At 38.1% G+C, this 20,954-nt stretch overlaps 1 protein-coding gene across 1 annotated transcript; it reads left to right on the top strand.

Annotated features, from left to right (window-relative positions):
- Window positions 1-5,343: 5,343 nt before the first annotated feature.
- Window positions 5,344-20,084, top strand: LOC121985090 (E3 ubiquitin-protein ligase At4g11680-like). Its single transcript, XM_042538366.1, has 5 exons — window positions 5,344-6,055; window positions 16,027-16,146; window positions 16,234-16,366; window positions 19,189-19,350; window positions 19,669-20,084. The coding sequence occupies exons 1-5, from the start codon at window positions 5,535-5,537 to the stop codon at window positions 19,837-19,839; spliced, it is 1,107 nt and encodes a 368-aa protein (XP_042394300.1). The 5' UTR covers window positions 5,344-5,534; the 3' UTR covers window positions 19,840-20,084.
- Window positions 20,085-20,954: the final 870 nt, after the last annotated feature.

Genomic DNA, 20,954 nt, shown 5'->3' with positions numbered 1-20,954 from the left:
AGATTTAATGATGAGAATGATGAGTGGCTTGATCTCATTCTTGATGACGCAAATGTCCAAATTATTTTAGATCTAGATCAAGAGCTGGATGACTTAGATCTGAATGAAAAAAACAAGATCTCTCTAGATCTGGATCAATGGTTCAGATTGATTCAGCTTGATCTCCTCTATTTAACTTCCAAATTAAGCCAGCTTCGATTCGACTCTACCCTAAGTCATAACTCTTTGGATTTCCTACAAAATCACATTAAAATATGAGATTTAATTCCACAATTGTATAAAATTTATAATTAAGTCTAAAATAATTTCCTACTCAAAATATTATATAAATACTAAATTTATTATACGAGAAGGTAAAAATATCAAGTATAAGAGCCAAAATAATAGATAAAAAATGCTAGTTATCACTGCTTGGCACACCTCTTGGTTATATTGATAACAATTCTCAATATTTTGGGTCCTCGAACGATGGTAAGTACAGAACGACAAGGTCATCGATGGGGCTCGGGGAATTGCATCTGCTTGACCTCCATGTGTTGGATTGTGCTCAGTCGCTGCTCATGGGGATAAGGTGGATGACCCACTCGAGGTCCTTTGTGTGGTAGAGGAGGGAGAGGGGCTCAGCGCTCATAGGAAAGAAGGACAAGAGCAGTCGCAACCACTTCCTTCTTCCAAGAAGACTGTGCCTCCTCCATGTTGATGTACTTGGTTGTCCTCCCCAGTAGATGCTCAAAGTTTCTAGGTGGATTTTTGATCAAGGACCAAAATAAGTCACCATTTGTGAGCCCCTGGGAGAAAATGCTCACTAGAATCTCTAGATTGGCCGAAGGAATGTCTATGGATACTTGGTTGAACCATTTGATGTACGCCCACAACGCCTTCTTGGGCCCTTGCTTGAGGGAAAATAAACTCAACGTCTTATGACATTGACGGTAGCTAGCGAAGTGGGGGAGGTACGTCTTGCGGAAATCTTTGAAAAACAAATTGAGTCAGCCGGAAGCTGGTTGAACCATCTCTATATCAAGCCTGAAAGGGTGGTTAAGAATACTCGGTACTTAATGTCATTCATATATTGGTGGAGGATAGCTACATTATCGAACTTGAGAAGATGGTTCTTTGGGTCGGTGACTCTTTCATATTCCCCGATCACTAAGGGTCGGAAATAACTTGGTAGTTTGTCCTCCCATATTTCCTAGGAGAACAACAAGCATATTTGCTCGGAGAGCCACTAGGGGCTAGAGCCTCCCCCTTCCGTAGATCCTGAGAGGGTACGTCCTCCGAGAATGATCCCTTAAGCCTCTCTAGATGACCCATGTTTTCGAGCGACGTACGGAGTATCGCTCGGTGGTATACAATTGGAGATGGGGGGTATAGGAGGAAAATCACTTGGCTGTACGGGCGCTTGAGTAAAATCGATTGGCGGAGGGACTAGAGGAAACTCTATCGATCCTTCCTCCTTGGTCCTTCGCTCGGTGTGAGGTCCTATTACTGAGTACGTTGGGTCATTTGGCAAAGGATGTCTGTCAGTTTATTGTTGTTGTTGTACCAACTTTTGCACTTGTGCGACCATGAGCAATTCCAGGCCCTCTTGCGACAAAGTAACTATTGTGAATCATCCAGATTTTTTCATCTTTGCATTACAAATTCAGGCGAAGTTCTCACAGATGGCGCAAAATTTGATCTTGTCTAGAATTGAGGAGGATGGTTCACTAGATAGGTGGTTTCGATGTTGACTGCAAAGAGACTTCAAACCGGTGTGACCTAGTGTTGTGAGCTAATATGCATATTAAGGAAAAGAACTAGAAATGAGAAACGTCAATCACGGGCTAGGGAAGGGTCCTCGGCACAGGCACTCCAATGCTCAAGTCAAACAAATGGTGGTGCTGAAGATGAAGAATAGTAATTATGAATAATGAACTATGATAACGAAGCCTCACGTACTTGCGCCTGTAGATGGGACCCCCCTTATATAGTGTTACCTTTCCCCTTTGCACAAATCTTGATACATTACTAAGATAGAGCCAATCATTATGACACTCTGACACCTTTCTTGAAATAGGCTTGCAATTCCTGTGCTTGTAGGGTAGAAGCTTCTGGTATACAGCTTGTACGAGGAATATTCCCCTGATTCCCTGGCGATGGTTACGCAAAAAGCCAAAAAGGAATGTTGAGCTATTAAGTCATTAATGTGCTATGATGATAGGTCGGCTAAGTCCCCTCTATCTTCCGATCAAACCTTGCTATCAGAGGGGGCGGCTAGTCTAAGGGATGTAAACCACCTTGAGGACTCGACCTCTTTGAGGACTTGGCTTGGTTTCTTTGAGGACTCGGAGTCTAGTCTGATGGGTCAAAAGGTCTGATCAGCTAGATCACTCAGTTGAGTCATGCGACCGTGTGCTTCTGAATCAAGTTGAAACAACTTAGCTCGGGCTTTCCCCAAGCCATGGGAACTTGGGCTCTGATTGGACTAAAAGTCTGATCAACTATACTACTTGGGCTTTATGGCGTACCCTGGACATAACTGAGCTATGGGAACTTGGGCTACAATCGGCTTAAAAGTCCGATCAACTAGGCCATGGGAACTTGGGCTCCGATTGGACTAAAAGTCCAATCGACTATACTACTTGGGCTTTATGGCGTACCCTGGACATAACTGAGCCATGGGAACTTGGACTCCGATCAGATTAAAAGTCCAATCAGCTAGACTACTTGGGATTTATGGCGTACCCTAGACATAACCAAGCCATGGGAACTTCGGGCTCTGATCAGACTAAAAGTCCGATCGGCTAGACTACTTGGGCTTTATAGCGTGCCATGGACATAACCGAGCCATGAGAACTTGAGCTCCGATTAGACTAAAAGTTCAATCAGCTAGAATAATTGGGCTTTATGGCATACTCTGGACATAACCGAGCTATGGGAACTTGGGCTTTTATCGGCTAGACTACTTGGGCTTTATGACGTACCCTAGACATAACTGAGCCATGGGAACTTGGGCTCCGATTGGACTAAAAGTCCAATCGGCTAGACTACTTAGCCAAGCCTTGTAACCGTGTTAGCCCCGAGGGTTGTCTCTTCCTTGATTTTGACCTCCATATCAGCCAACTTTCTTGACTCTAACCCCAACTTCGGGAGCCTTACCTTATTCACCATATCACCCTACATGCGAGAAGAGGAAATTACCCAAAAGGCATCTTCCTGATCAGTGAGGTCGCACAAAAAATTTAGAGAGAGCATTGTTGGTTCAGCGGGGCCGCCAAGATGGGAGGGGTGAATTGCCTGCAAAATAAAATATACTCTTCTTGTGCTTTCAACTCTTAAAATAACAACAGTAAAAAAAATCAAATAACAGAAAAGAAAGAAAGAATACTCAACAATTTGAGTTGGTTACAAACTAGATGATTGTTAATCCAAGGCGGTTGAACAACGCACTAAGAATCTCCTTCTCTGAAGGCGGAGAAACCTTTTACACACTTAAAGAACTCAAGAGTTGTTAGGAAATTGAATACAGAGTTGAATCATTAATTCCTAGCTCCAGGGGCCTTTATATAATTCTTGGAAATCCTATCTCGAGTCTTAAGGGCATCTCCAAAGGGGTTCAGGGCGCCTCCAAGGGGATGAGCAGATAAAACTTTATCCACTCGTCAACGACCAAGTTGGCCAGGTCGAGAGCGCCCTCAAAGGTATTGAGGGCGCCTCCAAGGCTGTTGAGGGCGCCCTCAATGCCATTGAGGGTGCCTTCAGCGTGCTGAAGTCAGAGGCGCCTCCAACGACTGTTGAGGCCGCCTCTAGCTGTTTTTCCAGCACTTCTTCCTCTCCTTTTCAGCTTCCGAAGTTTTGTTTGATTAGGTGATTGCGGCCAACCAAAATATGGCTCACCCGAATCCAATTTCCGGCCTTCTCCTCGAGTATGCTTCCGTCCTGGCTTCTTGTCCCTCGAACGTCGTGCACGGTCTTCTCGTCCACCAGTATACTCTTCCGCAGCTCTTTCGTCCTTCGGACGCACTGAGCCCGTCGACTTCCTTCCCGTGCCGTTTTTCTCACTAGCTGTATCTTCCGCTCGACTTCCTGCGCTCCTAAGCTCCTGCACACTTAGACACAGGGATCAAAACCAAATAGAACCCAACCTAACTTGATTGATCACGTTAAAACCACCACAGAATCCAACAAGCATGACATCGAGACAAGCAATATGAGAGCAACAAAGCATTGATGATGAAAAGGATCATCAGCAGGAACAACTGTGGCAAGCCCACACCTATCTCTTGAACACTGTACTCATCCACATCAATTCCATGGCCCTCAAGTGCACTGCCAACCTAGAATTGCTGACGACATCCATCACAGCGATACCAACAATCACCATCAGCCCATGATCACCTCTGTCTATTCTCTTTTCCCAACTCTATATTCCATTGGCCAAATCGACCCCTTTTGTTGCCTCGTGTGTCTCCTCGTCCACTTTAGCCTCTTCACGAGATCAATGCTCGATGAGGTAGATGAGGCCTATGACCTCACTCCCATCTCTGCTTCCCTTCTCGTGTAGAGTCAAACAGACAACCTCTGACCATTGGTGTGCTTAATGCTCGACCCCTTTCTAATGAATCTATGGCAAAGCATAAACCGATGGTTGACCTCTCTAGACGACGTTTCCACCTCTTTTGAGATGGCGTATACAGCAACATCGTTTGAGCTCGCAATTCAACATTCTATTGAATGAGGGGATGTCTTGCGACACTCGCATGGTCATGCAAGTGCTGATTGGGCTGAGCGTGGCCTTGAGGGGAAGGCAAGCCAAGCTGTAGGTGACGGGGTTTTAGGTTCTGTTAACGATGACCGATGATATACACAAGGTTTTTGACTTCAAAACGAGTGGGAACCGGGAGAAGAGAAGGGCAAGAGGGTTACGGGAGTATGAAATTAAGGATTTTATTTAAAATAAGATTCCGGTTCAATTTAATCTATTAATCGATTTAACTGAATTAAGATTTTTTTAAATTGAAGTCGACTCCATTAAATTGAATCAATCAGTATTTTAAAAAAAAATCTAATTTCTAAATCAACTGAACTGAATTTTTAATTAGATTTAATTAAACGTTTACACCCCAACGGAGAGTGCTGCCTAGCTCAGGCCGCATAAAAGTCAGTCAACATGGTGGTAAAGAGATGAATGAGCTCGCCCCAGCGCCCCGTAAAAGATGTGCTTGGGCCGTGCGCTGTTGAGGCTAGGCCAGTTGCAGCTGCTTTGTTTTTCCTGACATTGGGACATATTCGTTCCCGTGGTTCCCGATCCACAGGCCTGGTCGCGTGCGGTAGTCACACGGTTACGCGTCGGCTTCTGTTTCTGTTTCTGTTTCTGTTTCTGCTTAAACGGGAGCCACGTGAATTCTGAAGATATCATTCTTCCTACTCTCTCACCCTTCTCCCCTCTCCCTTCTCGATTTGGATCTACATGGGTGGAAGCAACCAGATCTGTCAGTCATAGGGAAAGATTTCCAGCTTTCCTATCTGATTTCTTGTCTTCGATCGTTGGGATGGCTACAACGAGCCCTCCGATCTCTGGTGCTGTCTCCGGCGTCGACCCCACCCCGTTCCTCGGCATCCGCAACGGCGGACGCCGCTCCGGACGTGGCCGGGGCCTCCTCCGCGCCGCTAGGTTCCTCCGTCGGGCTAGCAGCCGGCATATGATGAGGGAACCGTCGATGATGGTGCGGGAGACGGCGGCGGCGCATCTGGAGGAGCGGCAGAGCGACTGGGCCTACTCCAAGCCTGTGGTGTTCCTCGATATCCTGTGGAACCTGGCCTTTGTGGGCGTCGGCGTCGGGGTGTTGATCATGAGCAAGGATGAGACGCCGTCGATGCCTCTTCGGTTGTGGATCGTTGGGTATGCGCTACAGTGTGTGCTGCATATGGTTTGTGTGTGTGTTGAGTACAGGCGTAGGCAGATGCCCGAGGGGTCTCATCTGGACGAGGAAGAAGGCGGGAGCGGAAGGAGCTCCAACTCAATAGGAGAGGCTGCAGATGATGAGCAGGGTGAGCAGGAAGGTAGTACTAGGTAAGGGCTTACTCTCCATTCATCTTAAATTTAACAATTAATCAACATCGGTTTCCCTTCAAGCTGTCTACATGCTTGTTTAATATCATTTTTTATAATCACATTGCCTCATTGACGTTACGATTTCATGTCAGTAATGGTTGTTGTCACAAGATTTTAGTAAATTATAAGGAAACCTATAAATGAGGGAGAGAAAGAATTACAATAAGGATAGTTGTTACAAGAATATGGTAGTGAACATTAGCTTCAAATCGTTCCATCTTATTTCCCTTAAATAGGTCTCCAATCTCTTTAGTTGTTGGCTACCGTTTTGCTACTCGCATAGAAAACCATTCATCTTATTACTATCGGTTGATTGATGCATGATTTGATCATTATTACATAGCCTTTTTCCATCAAAAATATCTCTCCAGCTTTTCTATTGTAAATTAATTATCTGGATTCTTTCATTAGTCGATTGATCTCAGTTGACCCCCCTAGTTGACTAGAGCTCAAACAAAAACATTCTATTCGTTAGCCAAGCAACCCGAGTGCCTAATTGATTCAACCACCATCAGCTGAGTCAATCAATTCCTTAGTCACCTGACTCTAGTTTTAGCTCTAAAATTAATCGCTAGCTAGAGTCCTCGAGTTGATTACTTAGTTGATTAACCCACCAGTCAACTCATTGATTACTGAATTCATCAAGTCCACCTAAGTTGAGATCTAGACACTCCCTTTAAATACAAGTCTCTTAACTCACTCACTCTATGTGCCATCTCTCAACTTTTAACTCACTTGCTCCACGTGCCAGTGCCATCCTTAAGAATCTATCTATGTAATTTGCCTCCATCGGCACAACTGCACTCTGTTACTCTCATCCTACAATCCCTTGAATGTCCTATGCCATCCTTCTTTGATCTTCATGGACCTCGAGCTATCGGGTATCCAACCGACTTTGTCTACACCAAGTTGTCTCCATGTGTATTTTATTAAATCCTCCATGACCAAATACACAACAAATACCAAGGCAATTTCAACTTAAACTATTTCCCCAAACATCAAAACCTATGATCAATCCTAATTCCTAACCACCTATGGGTAAATTGCACCAACATTTTAGTCCTTTTAGAACAGCAAAAATAGACAACAAAATAAGTATACATCTTGTAGAAATAAAAAGTGAAAAAGAAAAGAAAAAGCTTGCTACACATAATGACTTAGAATAACTATTCTTGCAGCATTCTCTCCCATAAACTAAATTCAATTTGTCAAGTTGAGTTTTCAATGTTACATGGTCAATATATCTGTTGAATTATCCATGTGGCAATGACCCTAATTATGTTTGATTACATGTGTCACCACATCTATGTGACAAAACTAAAGGGTTATATATAATAAATATCTATGATTAGATGTAAATTTATAATAACACAACAAGAAAATGCACATAAGATGGTGGGGAATTGTACATAGAAGTGGTGGAATTATCAAAGAGATAAGACCTTATTTGGTTAGAGAGTAGTAAGAGGGGACGTCTATTGTGCAGTTTTTTTTTTTAATATTGTTGGTACAATCGTACCCTAAGTGATTTGTTCAACCTTGAGGTTTTATGTTTGGGCAAAGGGTTTAAATTAGACATTGTATTTGTATTTGATATATGTGTTAAAGTTATACAGGACTTAGAAGGATAAGGATAGATGACTAGCATGGAGTTTGTGGAGCTTGCATATGGAGCTCGTGGAGCTTGTGACTCAACGAAGTTGTGTGTGGATGATGACTAGCGTGGAGCTTGTACATGGAGCTCGTGGAGCTTGTGACTCAACGAAGTTGAGTGTGGATGATGACTAGTGTGACCAAGAGAAGACTCTTAAAGACTTGAAGGTTCAATAAAAGTTCAAAAAAGGTTGCATGAGGCATCTGAGAGACTATAGGTCAAGAAACATTAAGGTAGCGTCGGAGTAGTTCATAGATCTTGACTTGACGTGACCAAGTTGCTTAAAGTCTTGGCAGAGGGTTGGTTGGAGATTGGAGAGTGATGCAACACGACATTTGAGGGATTATGGGATGCAGAGCATTGAGGTGCAATGTTGATGGTAGCTAAAAGTACTAGTATATTTTATAAAGTTAAAATTCTATTTTATTTAATTTTTTTTATCTTTCTTAATAATCTGAAGGAGAGCCTTGGCACAACGGAAAAATCATTGTGGTGTGACCTAAAGGTCACAGGTTTTAGGCTCGGAAACCTCTTACAAAGTAGGGTAAGGCTGCATACAATAAACCTTTCCTACATTGGCTAGAGTTTCGTGCATGAGTTGCCTTTTATCTTTCTTAATAATTTGTTTCCTACCTTTTTAATTTTTTTTGTATATGTTTATCTCATACAGATAAAGAAGGAAAAAGGATAATCATTTTAAAGTTAGGAGGTTATTTTTTTCTCTATTTATCTTGTAAAGAGATAAGGAGAGAAACAAATTAACCATCCTTAAGAGTTTTTTTTTGTCTTTGTTTATCTTTTTTGTGCGTAGGGAAAAAATTAATAGATGAAAGAGTAAAACAATTAATAAGGAAGCAAAAAAATAATGAATAAAATAAAGAAAAAAATTAAGAAGTAGGAAAAATTAATATGGGAGAGGAATTACCTCTTAAAAAAATAATTTTTTTAATCCAAATATTAAAAAAATTAAACATAGAAAAAATAAAAAATAAATAAAGCTATGGGATCGTGATGCTCTTGCGACCTTGTGGAGGTCGTCACGATCGCGCGGAGATTGCGACGGCTCGCCTAATATGGACCTCGACAAATAGTAAATTCCACTCGTTTCGTTTGGTATGTTACGAAATTTAATTCCTTGAATCTTAGGGTCTAGCATATAAGTAGAGATTGGTTTTGTTCATTTTCTTGGATTCTTACAAAAAGGTATTTTATAATTTAAATTAAATTTTAAAGTAGTTACCTTGGTTTTTTCATTTGGACTCTCCTTTAGTTTGAGCTTTTGTTTAACCAAACAATATCAAGGATCTAAAATTCGTTAGGCGCTAGTTGGACGCTAAACCAGCGCCTAGGCCACCTAGACGGGGACTAGGTGTCGCTAAGCGGATTCCACAATATCAACATATATGACATAATAAATCATATTCTATAATTCCAACATAATAATATCAAATTTAAAATGAGTTCAAAATTACACAATTAATAAAATATTACAAATTTATTCTACCTTTTCTCCATAATTTTCAACCACTTATTCTTCATCGAACACAAACTCAATATCATCATTGTGATTCTTCTCTTCTTCTTTGGATGCAAAATCATCCACATGAAGTTCTCTCACTCTAGAGCTTTTTCGGGCTTGTCTGATGAAATGACTAGGATTAGGCTTTGACCAACCTTCAATTCAATCCCTTTCAAGTCGCTCAGTTGAGGAAAGATCAAACAACAAATTTTCTTCAAATCGATTTCTCTAGCTTTTAACTCTCTGATTTCTCAAAAATGTGGATATCTTCATTCGCTCCGATGAAGATGAAGTTTGGTACTAGCCGTCAGGGCAAGCCAACAAATCGATTTTCTTATTGGACCAAAGTTTAGGGCTTATAAGCCCAACACAAAAAAGGTTATATTTCATTTTTTTTAATTGGACTTTAAATTTAAAAGCCTAAACTAAAAGAAATCATGAAAGCCCTACACTATTTCCGTGGCGCCTAGACGATTCGATCGATTAGTCGGCGCCTAGGGCCGCCTAATCCTACCTAGGTGCCAAGGACGCCTAGGTTGACCGACCAACATGTTTTTGGTGCAGTTGCTTGGCGCCTAGCGCCTAGGTGGCGCCTAAGCGGCCGCCTAGGCCGATTTTTAAAACACTAAACAATATCCTTACTCCTTGCATTTTTAGCATCATTTTATATTCTTCTTTCTTTCTTCTAGATTTTCTCCTCCATTGACTTCTCATTCACTTGGAAATCCAAGTTATTTTTGTTTCTTTTTATCCAAGTGCATTTACTTTTGTAGTGCCCTTCTCATGGCAGTTGAAGCACTTCAAGTTGTCCTTTTGCTTTGTTTCTCAAAATGGTTTCCTTGGATCACTTTCTTTCAAGTTTCTCTTTTTCTTAAGGATAATTATATGGATTTTATTTTTACCTTCCGTATTCAAGGTTGTGGGACTTGCAAGGAGTGACAACAATGCTTTCATAATTTCTCAACCTTAATTTTGAACCATCATCTTTTTCTAAAGAATTGGGTGAGCGGTCATCTTCTATTTGTTTGGATGAAGTTGATTTATCATTACTTTCAATTCTGGATGTGGAGTGTCTTTGTGTTTGTTTGTTTGTTCTGGCATTGATGGACTTTATTCTTCATGACTTTCTTTTATCATTTTCAGATTTTGTGCTTAGGGAGGTGTGTAGGTGACCACCTTGTTCCACAAGTCTTTCATTTTATATCAGTATATTTTTTGATGTTGTATAAGATTATGCTAAGTAAAATATTAACCATCATTTCTTATACCTTTTTCACTTGCTTCAAATCTCTTGATTTGTGCATTTGTCTATTTCTCCTTTTCAAATGTGATCCCTCCTTCATACTTTGAATTTGGGATCCTTTGACTGCTGCTATGAACTTTTCAAACTTAATTTGGAAGTAATATTCCATCTTCATCTTCTAAACGTCAAAATGCTTTAGATCGTATTTTAGAGTTGGATCAAATGCTCGTCTCTTTTGATATAGAAAGTTATGAAAGCCCTCGGAGACTTACTCTTTGGGTGATTTATCCTTTAAAGTCATCCTGCTCTAATACCAAATCTTGGTTGTATCAGAGTACTTTCTTCTAGTCCATGGCTTTGTTAGTGGTAAGCCCTCTTAGAGCATCCTCTTAGAGCATTCAGATCTGATAGCAAATGTAGGTTCAAAGGAAACAACTAGAGGGGGTGAATAACTAGATATTCATGAACAAGAGTTATTCAGTTGCAAAGTTTTAATACAAGAGTTAATTACATAAAGGAAAAAAAAAAACAAAGTTTAACTCTCCTTGCTATAAGCAAAGAAACCTCGATTAACTCTCTTTTACAAAAAAATAAAAAAAAAATAAAAATACTAAAAAAAAAATTTCAAAAAGCTTGTATGATCTTAAAGGTTAAGCCTTAAACCCTAAAAATAAAAAGACTAAAAGAACAATAAATACAAAGTGGAGTAGTGGAATTGTTATAGAATGATAAGTTGATTGTTGTTAGACAAGCTCCCTTTACCCTTCTATTTATAGCTTTCAAAATGAATTTGAATAAGTTTCACATAGTTTTCCTGTTTAATGCGAGTCGATTCAAATCTTCCTCTAGTTGACTACAAGGTTGATAACACTATGTCAACTATTCTTCAATCGACTCACAGTGGACTCAAATTCCATGTGAATCAATTCAAGTTGATATAAAACTCAAAGAGTTACTTCTAGCAGTTGACTTAAGTGACTAACAGTCAACTCAAGTTGAAATAAAACTCTTCTATTTGCTAGTAGAATGTCTTGAATCAACTACCTAATCAAACTCGATTAGTAGTCATCACAACTCCTAGTCAACTAAATCTCTCTCGAGACTTAAATCATCGATTATGAGCCAAAATACCCTGGTTATTACACACCTAATTAAAAATCTACTACATGCCCAAGATTATATATTCATTCGTAATCTCTCACATCTCTCATGCAAAGAGGCCTTACCTCTGTGTCTTCTTCTATTTACTTGCAGTTTCACTTATGGGGCTTCTTTCGCTTGCTAAGAGGCCTCACCTTCAAGCTTTCTACGATAAGAACTAAGAAGCCATGTCTTCGAGATTTTCCCATCTGTCAAGAGGTCTTGCCTTTTGGTTTCCTTATTTGTCTTCTCTATCTCTATGTCTTCACTTTTCCATCTGCTAAATATTTTATCAATCTTGAGCTACTAGACTTTTCCAATTATTGCACCTAGAGCTATAGAGATACCTATTAAAATTAACATAAATTAACCTAACTTAAATCCTATGAAAAATATGTCAAACCAATCGGGTCAAACACGACCGCTTGAGGCATGATTGCACCAACATCTTCTAGCCAAACTTATCCTCTCCTTCTAGGGTTTTTATGTTTCTTCCTCAGCCTAAGCCTCTCCACCTTAATAAAATCTTTCCTCTCTCTTGGTGTAATTGACACCTTTACGATAGGAAGGAAAACATTTGGGATTAGGAGCTACTACACGAACTCTTTCATCTTTAGTTTACATAAGAATCTTACCTTAACAATGATCTTTTGTGTTGTTGAAGTTCTAAGGGATCCTAAAGATGATTTAGGGCCTTATAGTGGGAGATGAATTACCCATATAGTGATAGATTGGGCTTAAGATGGACTTTTCCTCTAATTTTTAGGGATTTTTCATACCCTGGTTATTACACACCTAATTAAAAATCTACTACATGCCCAAGATTATATATTCATTCGTAATCTCTCACATCTCTCATGCAAAGAGGCCTTACCTCTGTGTCTTCTTCTATTTACTTGCAGTTTCACTTATGGGGCTTCTTTCGCTTGCTAAGAGGCCTCACCTTCAAGCTTTCTACGATAAGAACTAAGAAGCCATGTCTTCGAGATTTTCCCATCTGTCAAGAGGTCTTGCCTTTTGGTTTCCTTATTTGTCTTCTCTATCTCTATGTCTTCACTTTTCCATCTGCTAAATATTTTATCAATCTTGAGCTACTAGACTTTTCCAATTATTGCACCTAGAGCTATAGAGATACCTATTAAAATTAACATAAATTAACCTAACTTAAATCCTATGAAAAATATGTCAAACCAATCGGGTCAAACACGACCGCTTGAGGCATGATTGCACCAACATCTTCTAGCCAAACTTATCCTCTCCTTCTAGGGTTTTTATGTTTCTTCCTCAGCCTAAGCCTCTCCACCTTAATAAAATCTTTCCTCTCTCTTGGTGTAATTGACACCTTTACGATAGGAAGGAAAACATTTGGGATTAGGAGCTACTACACGAACTCTTTCATCTTTAGTTTACATAAGAATCTTACCTTAACAATGATCTTTTGTGTTGTTGAAGTTCTAAGGGATCCTAAAGATGATTTAGGGCCTTATAGTGGGAGATGAATTACCCATATAGTGATAGATTGGGCTTAAGATGGACTTTTCCTCTAATTTTTAGGGATTTTTCATTTTAGGGTAGCGTGTTTTAGGTGAAGTTGGAGTTTCTTAAAAGGAGATCAATTCTCTACAGTAAGCATCCTTGAAGTATTGGAGAAATCTTTAAGTATAGAGCCCTTCAAAAATGATGTTTGGATGTGATTGTAGGAAGTAGGTGTATTGGTGCAAGTTAAAACAATTTGGAGACCTAACAAAAACTCTTCAAAGGGAATTTAAGGCGAGTGATGATATAATAAATGAACTGATGGCTCTAAGGAGGCATAACCCTTGTATAGGAGAGCAGATAGGTTTGTATTTTCCAACTGTCATGCTACTCTAAGGCATTAAGGATACCAATTGGGTGATTCTAAGATGGATTGGGGATAAGAAAGGAAGTTTCGGATGGGAATTATCAGTCGGATCATTAACCCTCTTTGCCTGGATTAGTATTTATTTCAAATCCATTAGAACCCTTCATTTGTGGTTGGAGATACATAATTTTATCGTCTTATTTTTTACACAGTTCCCTGTGATGGAGCTTAGGATGTCGTTCATATGACCTAGTGGGCTATGACCATTTTCTTGGGACAGTTTCCTCTCAATTGAGGTCTAGGTGTGACTTTCGTGTTACCTAGTGGGCTTCAACCAACATAATTTTTATATGCACATTTAGCTTTATGTAATTGTGGATACTGTATGTTGGTGTTGGGATGTTTTGTCGGTTGTCTCATTTATATAGATTGATCACAACTTATTTTGTGGATGATGTGATATGATAGTGTTTAGAAGGGGAGCCTTGGAGTAACGGTAAAGTTGCTGCCGTGTGACCTAGAGGTCACGAGTTTGAGTCGGAAACAACCTCTTACAAAAGCAGGGGTATTACAATAGACCCTTCTCAGCGACTCCGCATTGGCGGAAGCGCACCGGGCTGCCTTTTATGTGGTATGATAGTGTTTCTATGGTGATTCATGGCTATGCATTGAGTTCAATTAATGTTTATGTTTGTGAATTGTCGCTGGTAATTGACCTTGGTGTATTATGTATTTACAGAGTTATCTAATAGAGGAGAGTTTTTGCCTAATTTTTCCGAACAAAGTCCTCTAAAATGATAAGATATAGTTATTAGGAAATGTGATTGGTGAAGAAGGGAAGTATTTTCAGGGCATAACCATGGTAATTGGCATGGGCGGCTTAGGAGAGTAACTATGTATTGGGTTTTAGCAATTTACCGAAATATAGAGGTGTCAATTCGACCCGAACCAACTTGAAAACTATAAACCCGGACGAACCTGAATAACCTGACCAACCGAATTTGATTTTTTACTATGCGCTATTATTCTTTAACAAAATAATTAAATAAAAATTCAAAACACATAATACTAATATTTTAATTTAAACACAATAACAAACCTCGTCTAGTCTAAATATGATAATTATATTTCATGGATTTAAATATTTAAATATAAGAGTTTAATTGTCTAAACTATTAATTACTCCACAAAAGAAATAATTGTTTAGAAAATTCAAATCTTTCACAAAATAAATATTACACTATGAAAATTTATGATATCAATATAAAATCAAAAAGTCTTCAAGCTGTCAAGCATCACAAAATAACTTTCATGTTTCAAGCTCCACTTCTTTATCCTAAATTCAGGTCAACCCGAACCCAACCCAATCCAAAAAAATTTTATGGGTTAGATTTCGGGTCCAACCTGATCTGACCCAAACCCTAAACCCCCCAACCTTAACTTGATATTTTTGTGTCGATTCTGGTCAGATTGGCAGGTCGGGTTCATTTTTGACACCCTTACCGAAATAGTGAATTTCAACCATTGAGCCCGGTATGGCACAATGTTTCATACCATATTTATAGTCTTAAGATCGACTTTCTCTTGTTCACAACTGATGTATACTTCATATGTTGATTGCAGATTGAGTAAATTTGTGGCCATATCTTAAGTTGATCGGAATTCTTCACATAGGTATCCTTAATGTGCTGGCCAAAATAGGTTCTCTCGCCTAGGTCACGAGAAGGCCTAATTGTCCATTATCCTTGTCTGACATAGTAGAGATGGTTTCATTCTATGAACTTGTGCGCTTTCTGTTACATATTGCTATGGATAAATGCACCTATAAGAACCAGTGAGAAGGTCTCATTGTGCATTATCCTTTTCTGATATAATAGAGATGGTCTCATTCTCTGAATTTGTGTTCTTTCTGTTACCCACTGCTATGGGTAGATGCATTTACAAGAACTGGTGAGAAGGCCTCATTGTGCATTAAAGATGATCTTATTCTATGAGCTTGTGCTCTTTATGTTTCACACTACTATTGATAAATGCACCTACAAGAACCGGTACCATTCATGTATATGCTTCAGATGTTCATTTTTCAGATATAGATTGATATATTACAGATTTGAAGGCATATCTGTAGTGTTTTTTTTTCCTTGTGTTTGAAACATGTAATTTGAGAATTTGGCTAAAATTATGTAACCTTTATCTTTTCTGTATCTAACTATAAATATTTTTTTCCATATTGATGATTGCTGTGGCATTACCATTCAAATTTTTATGAAAGGGCAATCTAGATGATACATGCTGTAATAAGTTATGCTTAGTTTCTTGTCTGCAAATCTTTCTGCGTGAGTAAATAGCAACTTTTGTAGTAATGTGTCTTTGTTTTCGAAAAAGGAGTTCACCTGTGAGGATCTATCATTATTTTATTCTTCTACGTACTTAATCTTCATATCCATATAGATCTAATTCATTCCATGTTTGTTTTTCTTGTTAAAAGTTGAGTTTCTTTTTTTGACTCTCCATCACTCCATTGTGGCAGTGTTGTTAAACATTTGGAGTCTGCAAACACTATGTTCTCATTCATATGGTGGATTATTGGATTTTATTGGGTATCTGCTGGAGGACAAGAGTTGACCCATGATGCACCACAACTTTACTGGTCTTTCTATGACAAATTTGTTTTCTTTGGTTCTCCATTTGAAGCTCTAATATTGAATATGCTCTAATTTAGTTTTCTATCTTGCAGGCTGTGCATAGTTTTTCTAGCGTTTGATGTATTCTTTGTTGTCTTCTGTGTTGCTTTGGCATGCGTAATTGGTATTGCTGTTTGTTGCTGTCTGCCTTGCATCATTGCAATTTTGTATGCTGTTGCTGATCAGGTGGGCCACTTTGAGTGCTAGGTCAAATATTTATCTTTCTATCATGCAGCTACTACCTTTCCCTTCATAAATTTGCATATTGGAGCAATTTTGTGAAAAAGAAATTGCTTGATACTTCCATTTTTATAGCATAGTTTACTAAGATAAGAACTGGAAAAAATCTATCACGTACGTCTATTATACTGTTGCTGTTTTTGATTATTTGCTGCTTCAATGGTTCTTGCATACTTATCCTTTAAACTGTATATTTGGGTTTTGTTGTCCAATATGATGTTAGTTAGACTGCTGTTGGCTGTAGCTTTTTCCTTGGTTTCTTTGTCTTTGGTAATTTCTATCCTCTTTAAGTAAATATTCTTGAATCTAGTTTTATGGTTACATTGAGGTCCATGTTATATTAATTGGCTTCAATGTTGTGGCAAAGATTCCTGGTTAAATTTTTTGGGATTTCCTTAAAAAAATTTTATATGTTTTCTTTTTGTTGTTTTAATCTATGGTGATTACTTGGCATTTTGCATCGGTTATTTCCCTATAAATTTCTCAACGGGTGCACCTAACTTTTCCATTTCCTTAAACCACATACCCCACTTTATTATTATTATCCTTTCATATCACATATCTCCTTTATTTCCATACCAAAATACTCTGCGTCATGATTTGGAAAAAGACAAAGGAGGCTATGTGAATTGGGAAAAACAGCACTTCGGTGTCCCCATTGTGAAACTTCATAAGTTTAGCGACACTCATTAGGAAATTAGCTGCCAAATACCATAGCTTAGCAAAATTAGCCTTTTTATTCTTTCAAAAATTTTGATGGTTCAAGCTAAGTTATTTTTGTAAAAAAAAAAGGTAGCTGCGCCTTTTGTGAGAACTAAAGTTATACAAGAAATTATTTTTGAACAAGCTAAAGGGGGTTGTCAAAGTGTTTTTGTCCTAAAAGACTCATTTTGGCCCTAGGCTTATCCTAGGGGCATCCTAGATGTCTCAAGAGGAATATTGCAGTTCTTTGAAAATAGCAAATTTTGGATTAAAAATACCTGTGAAGTGGAGGGCTATGAAGGTGTTTTTGATAAAAATGCTGAGATGGCTTTACACAACTTAAATGCAGAACCGAGAGTGGATATTTATAAAATTCCAAGGCACAACTATATTCTCTCATTTCAATATTTTTTAACAAGCATAGGGACATATTCTTGCACAAACACGTTCATGGCTTTATGTTGCTCATATGGAAGGTATGAAAATAAATATGAGTTTCTAGGAGGTTGAGTAAAAAATATGATATTTTATTTTGTCAAGAGTAGACATCAAGGCTCTTTTTTAATCAAAAATGTCTTGATGATAACTCTTCATATAGAAGAAATGAAAGTAGATAAGGGTTCCTAGAGGCCAATGGATTGAAATAATGCCTCATTTTATGTTTTGACATGTGAAGGTCGTTTTATTTTATTTTTTATTTCTTCAGGATGTGATATTGAGTTCTGGCACCATTGGATGTGGGAAATAGACTAACCATGAATGTATTTACATTGATGGAAATTGAGTGGTTGCCTTTCTGAAAACATCTTTATTGTCTAAAATCATACATATGACTGAAATTTGAGCAAATATGAGTTCCTGTGAGCCTGTAGAGCCCAAATATGATCTTATTTATTTCTGACCAATGTGGGGCTATCAAAATGTGGTTTTAGAATGTTCTACTGAAGTGTCGCACTGTCATGTGTGGGAAATAAACTAACCAATGCGAAAGGATTACACTTTGATGGCAATCAAGTCCTTGTCCTCTATATCAATGGTAGCATTAGTTGATTTGCTGATATTGTCTGATAGTGGTACAAGGATTTCCCTGTAGGTGGTCTGCTTGTATTGCAATTTCAGGAAGCTTGTTGGCTAGCGCGCAATGGTTTGAGGACCAATCTGTTTTCCATGCTGATTCATTTTAAGATGAGACTAATAACCTTTTGAGGAGCTCTAGGACCATAACCAGTCTACTAGATTTACTCTCGAATTTGCAGTGATTCACCTGCACAGCATACAGGGATCCCACCTTATTCTACTAGAATATAGTGGCGACCCGAGTAGGAGACTTGTCAAAAACATAAAATGAGATTGCTCTTTGGACTCTAGGATCTCATATTTTAGCTACTTATATTTCTGTGTATGACCATCAAGGTGTTCTTGTCATTAAGGCAATTTCGACAGTCCTAAACTATATAGTTTTTTTTTAAGAATTCATAGTTTCTCTTTTGAGTAATAAATGACTATTTGAGCCATCAAAAATTTCTTTACCAATAAAAGGTTAATTTTGTTAAATCAATTTGTTTGGGGGGGAATATTTCTTAATGGCATAGATTTTCTAACAGGCACACTTAGTTTCTATTGGTGCTTGATTTTGGGAAAAAAAATTATGGTGTGTGATTTGTAAAAAAATAGTAAAAGTTAGATGCTCTCATTGGGAATTCGTCATCTCTATATTGAGCTATCTTTTGATCATAATGATGCTTCCGTAGAAGCTTCTAACGTCTACATTTAGTTAGATTGTGGAGACATGAAAATTTGGCAATGTTAATTTTTTTTATAAATTTTATTTCTTCTTGTAATGGTTTTCTTTTGGCTCTTTGGGGAATTTATGGGGGCATTTCTTATTCTTGATCTACATCTAGTTATGGTACTTTCTGACCACTGAATATTGCCATGTCATTATGACATTCTTGTTATGCTTTGTACTGTTTATGCTGTGTATTGTGTTAATTGGTATATTTGTTATTGTAGCATATGGTTTATAAAATTCAATTTGTTATTCATTTATTTCATTTCTAAAACAGGAAGGAGCGTCCGAAGAAGATATATGCCAACTACCAAAGTACAAATTTCGGATGATTGAAGATTCTGAAAAGTTTGATGAGATATCAGGGCCTTTTAGTGGTATCATGACCGAGTGTGGAAGTGATCCACCTGTGGAACATGCCCTTTCAGCAGAGGATGCTGTAAGCTTCCGAGCTTGACCATTTCACTTTTTTTTGGTTGATTGCTGGTTGCTATAGTGTGTATCAATTAGTTATCAGGTAACAACCAGGAGCACAGAAAAAATTCTTCTCTAATCATTTATTGATCGCACTGAGAGGCAGCAGTAAATTGCTCCACTTTTACTTGTGTGCCTGTCTCAAAGCCATTGCCATTTAGCAGCGGTTATGTATAATTGTATTAAACTGCATGCGTCTGCATCTTGAATCTGTTCCTGTATTTCTCGTTCAATAATACAACCAAGCCTTGATAAGTTAGTTCACTTATTTTTCAACCTGCAGGAGTGCTGCATTTGCCTTTCACCATATGAAGATGGGGCGGAGCTACGAGAACTTCCATGCAACCACCATTTTCATTGTGGCTGCATAGATAAATGGCTGCAGATAAATGCCACTTGCCCTCTCTGCAAGTTCAATATTATAAAAAGCAACAATAGAAGGGAGGAGGTGTAGTTGATGCTGATTGCCTATACCCTTTGATCGGAGATGTTGTATACTGCCTCATGATTCTCAGTAATGAGTGTCAACTTGTGTGATTCAGAAAAAAACAAGAAGTGGAGACTTATTCCACATTACCTTTCACTAGCTTATGTTAAATAGTAGAAAGATTGTTGTGGGGAACATGCTTCAATGTTAGTTCCTGATTGGTGTGCTCTTCTGATTGGATATTTTCTTTGAAAATCTATTTGGTTAGGATCTGGGATGATGTATAGCTAAAAGTTTTATGCTTTCAGAGTATCCACTTATAGAAGATTATTTGGAGTGCAATATGGGTTTAGTGTTGAACATTCAAGTGTTTGCGTAGTCAATTCAAAGGATTATATACCAAGATTTAAATGCCTACGTTGACATATTATTTGCAGTCGTGAAAACAACTCAGTTGATAAAAAGTTGCAGGGAAATGGTTGCAACACTTGGAAAGGTTGAATCCATTTATTTTGATGTTATTGGCAAAAGATTTAAGTTTAACTAGTGTTTTTTATATGTTTGATAGGATATGTATTTAGACAATCAATAAATGTTTCAGTTATATGATGTGAAATTATGATAAATTATGATAAATGTTTATATCAAATGAGGAAAAGAAAGATAAAAAAAATTTGGTTAATAATAATAAAATAAGATAAAATTTATTTAAATATAAATGATGATATAATAGGAGATAAAGTTGAATGATATAGAAGGATTAATATAATCGATCTCATATAGTATGATTAGGTTTGTTTGTTGTCATTGTCTCATATAGTATGATTAGGTTTGTTTGTTGTCATTGTCAAGTATGTAATTGCAAAAAATTTTATTGATAATTTTAAGTGTATTGATGATTTAATAACTATTGAGGTTAAAGTTTAAATAGATCAAGGTTGATTGGGGAAAGTTTAAAAAAAATTCTTAAAAATAGGGTGACATTGTCAATTAACCCTAATGATCCACGATCGTGGAATGTTCCATGGGCTGGTCCTTAATCGTGTTATCTTGTCTCTTAGCTTTGCTCAGTACTAATCACAGCTGTGGTGGCTATCATGGAGGATTCTTGCTGCTTGTTCTCGATTGACACTCCATTGGCT

The sequence above is a fragment of the Zingiber officinale genome, chromosome 1B, assembly GCF_018446385.1.
Source record: "Zingiber officinale cultivar Zhangliang chromosome 1B, Zo_v1.1, whole genome shotgun sequence".
In the NCBI taxonomy this organism is placed as follows: Eukaryota; Viridiplantae; Streptophyta; class Magnoliopsida; order Zingiberales; family Zingiberaceae; genus Zingiber; species Zingiber officinale.
This window is presented reverse-complemented; position numbering and strand designations above follow the sequence as displayed.

Coding starts and splice junctions, on each gene's coding strand:
- LOC121985090 (XM_042538366.1), top strand. CDS start 5,535: ATGGCTACAACGAGCCCTCCGATCTCTGGTGCTGTCTCCGGCGTCGAC. Junction 16,147..16,233: donor GATGCACCACAACTTTACTG/GTCTTTCTATGA, acceptor TCTATCTTGCAG/GCTGTGCATAGTTTTTCTAG. Junction 19,351..19,668: donor CCCTTTCAGCAGAGGATGCT/GTAAGCTTCCGA, acceptor TTCAACCTGCAG/GAGTGCTGCATTTGCCTTTC.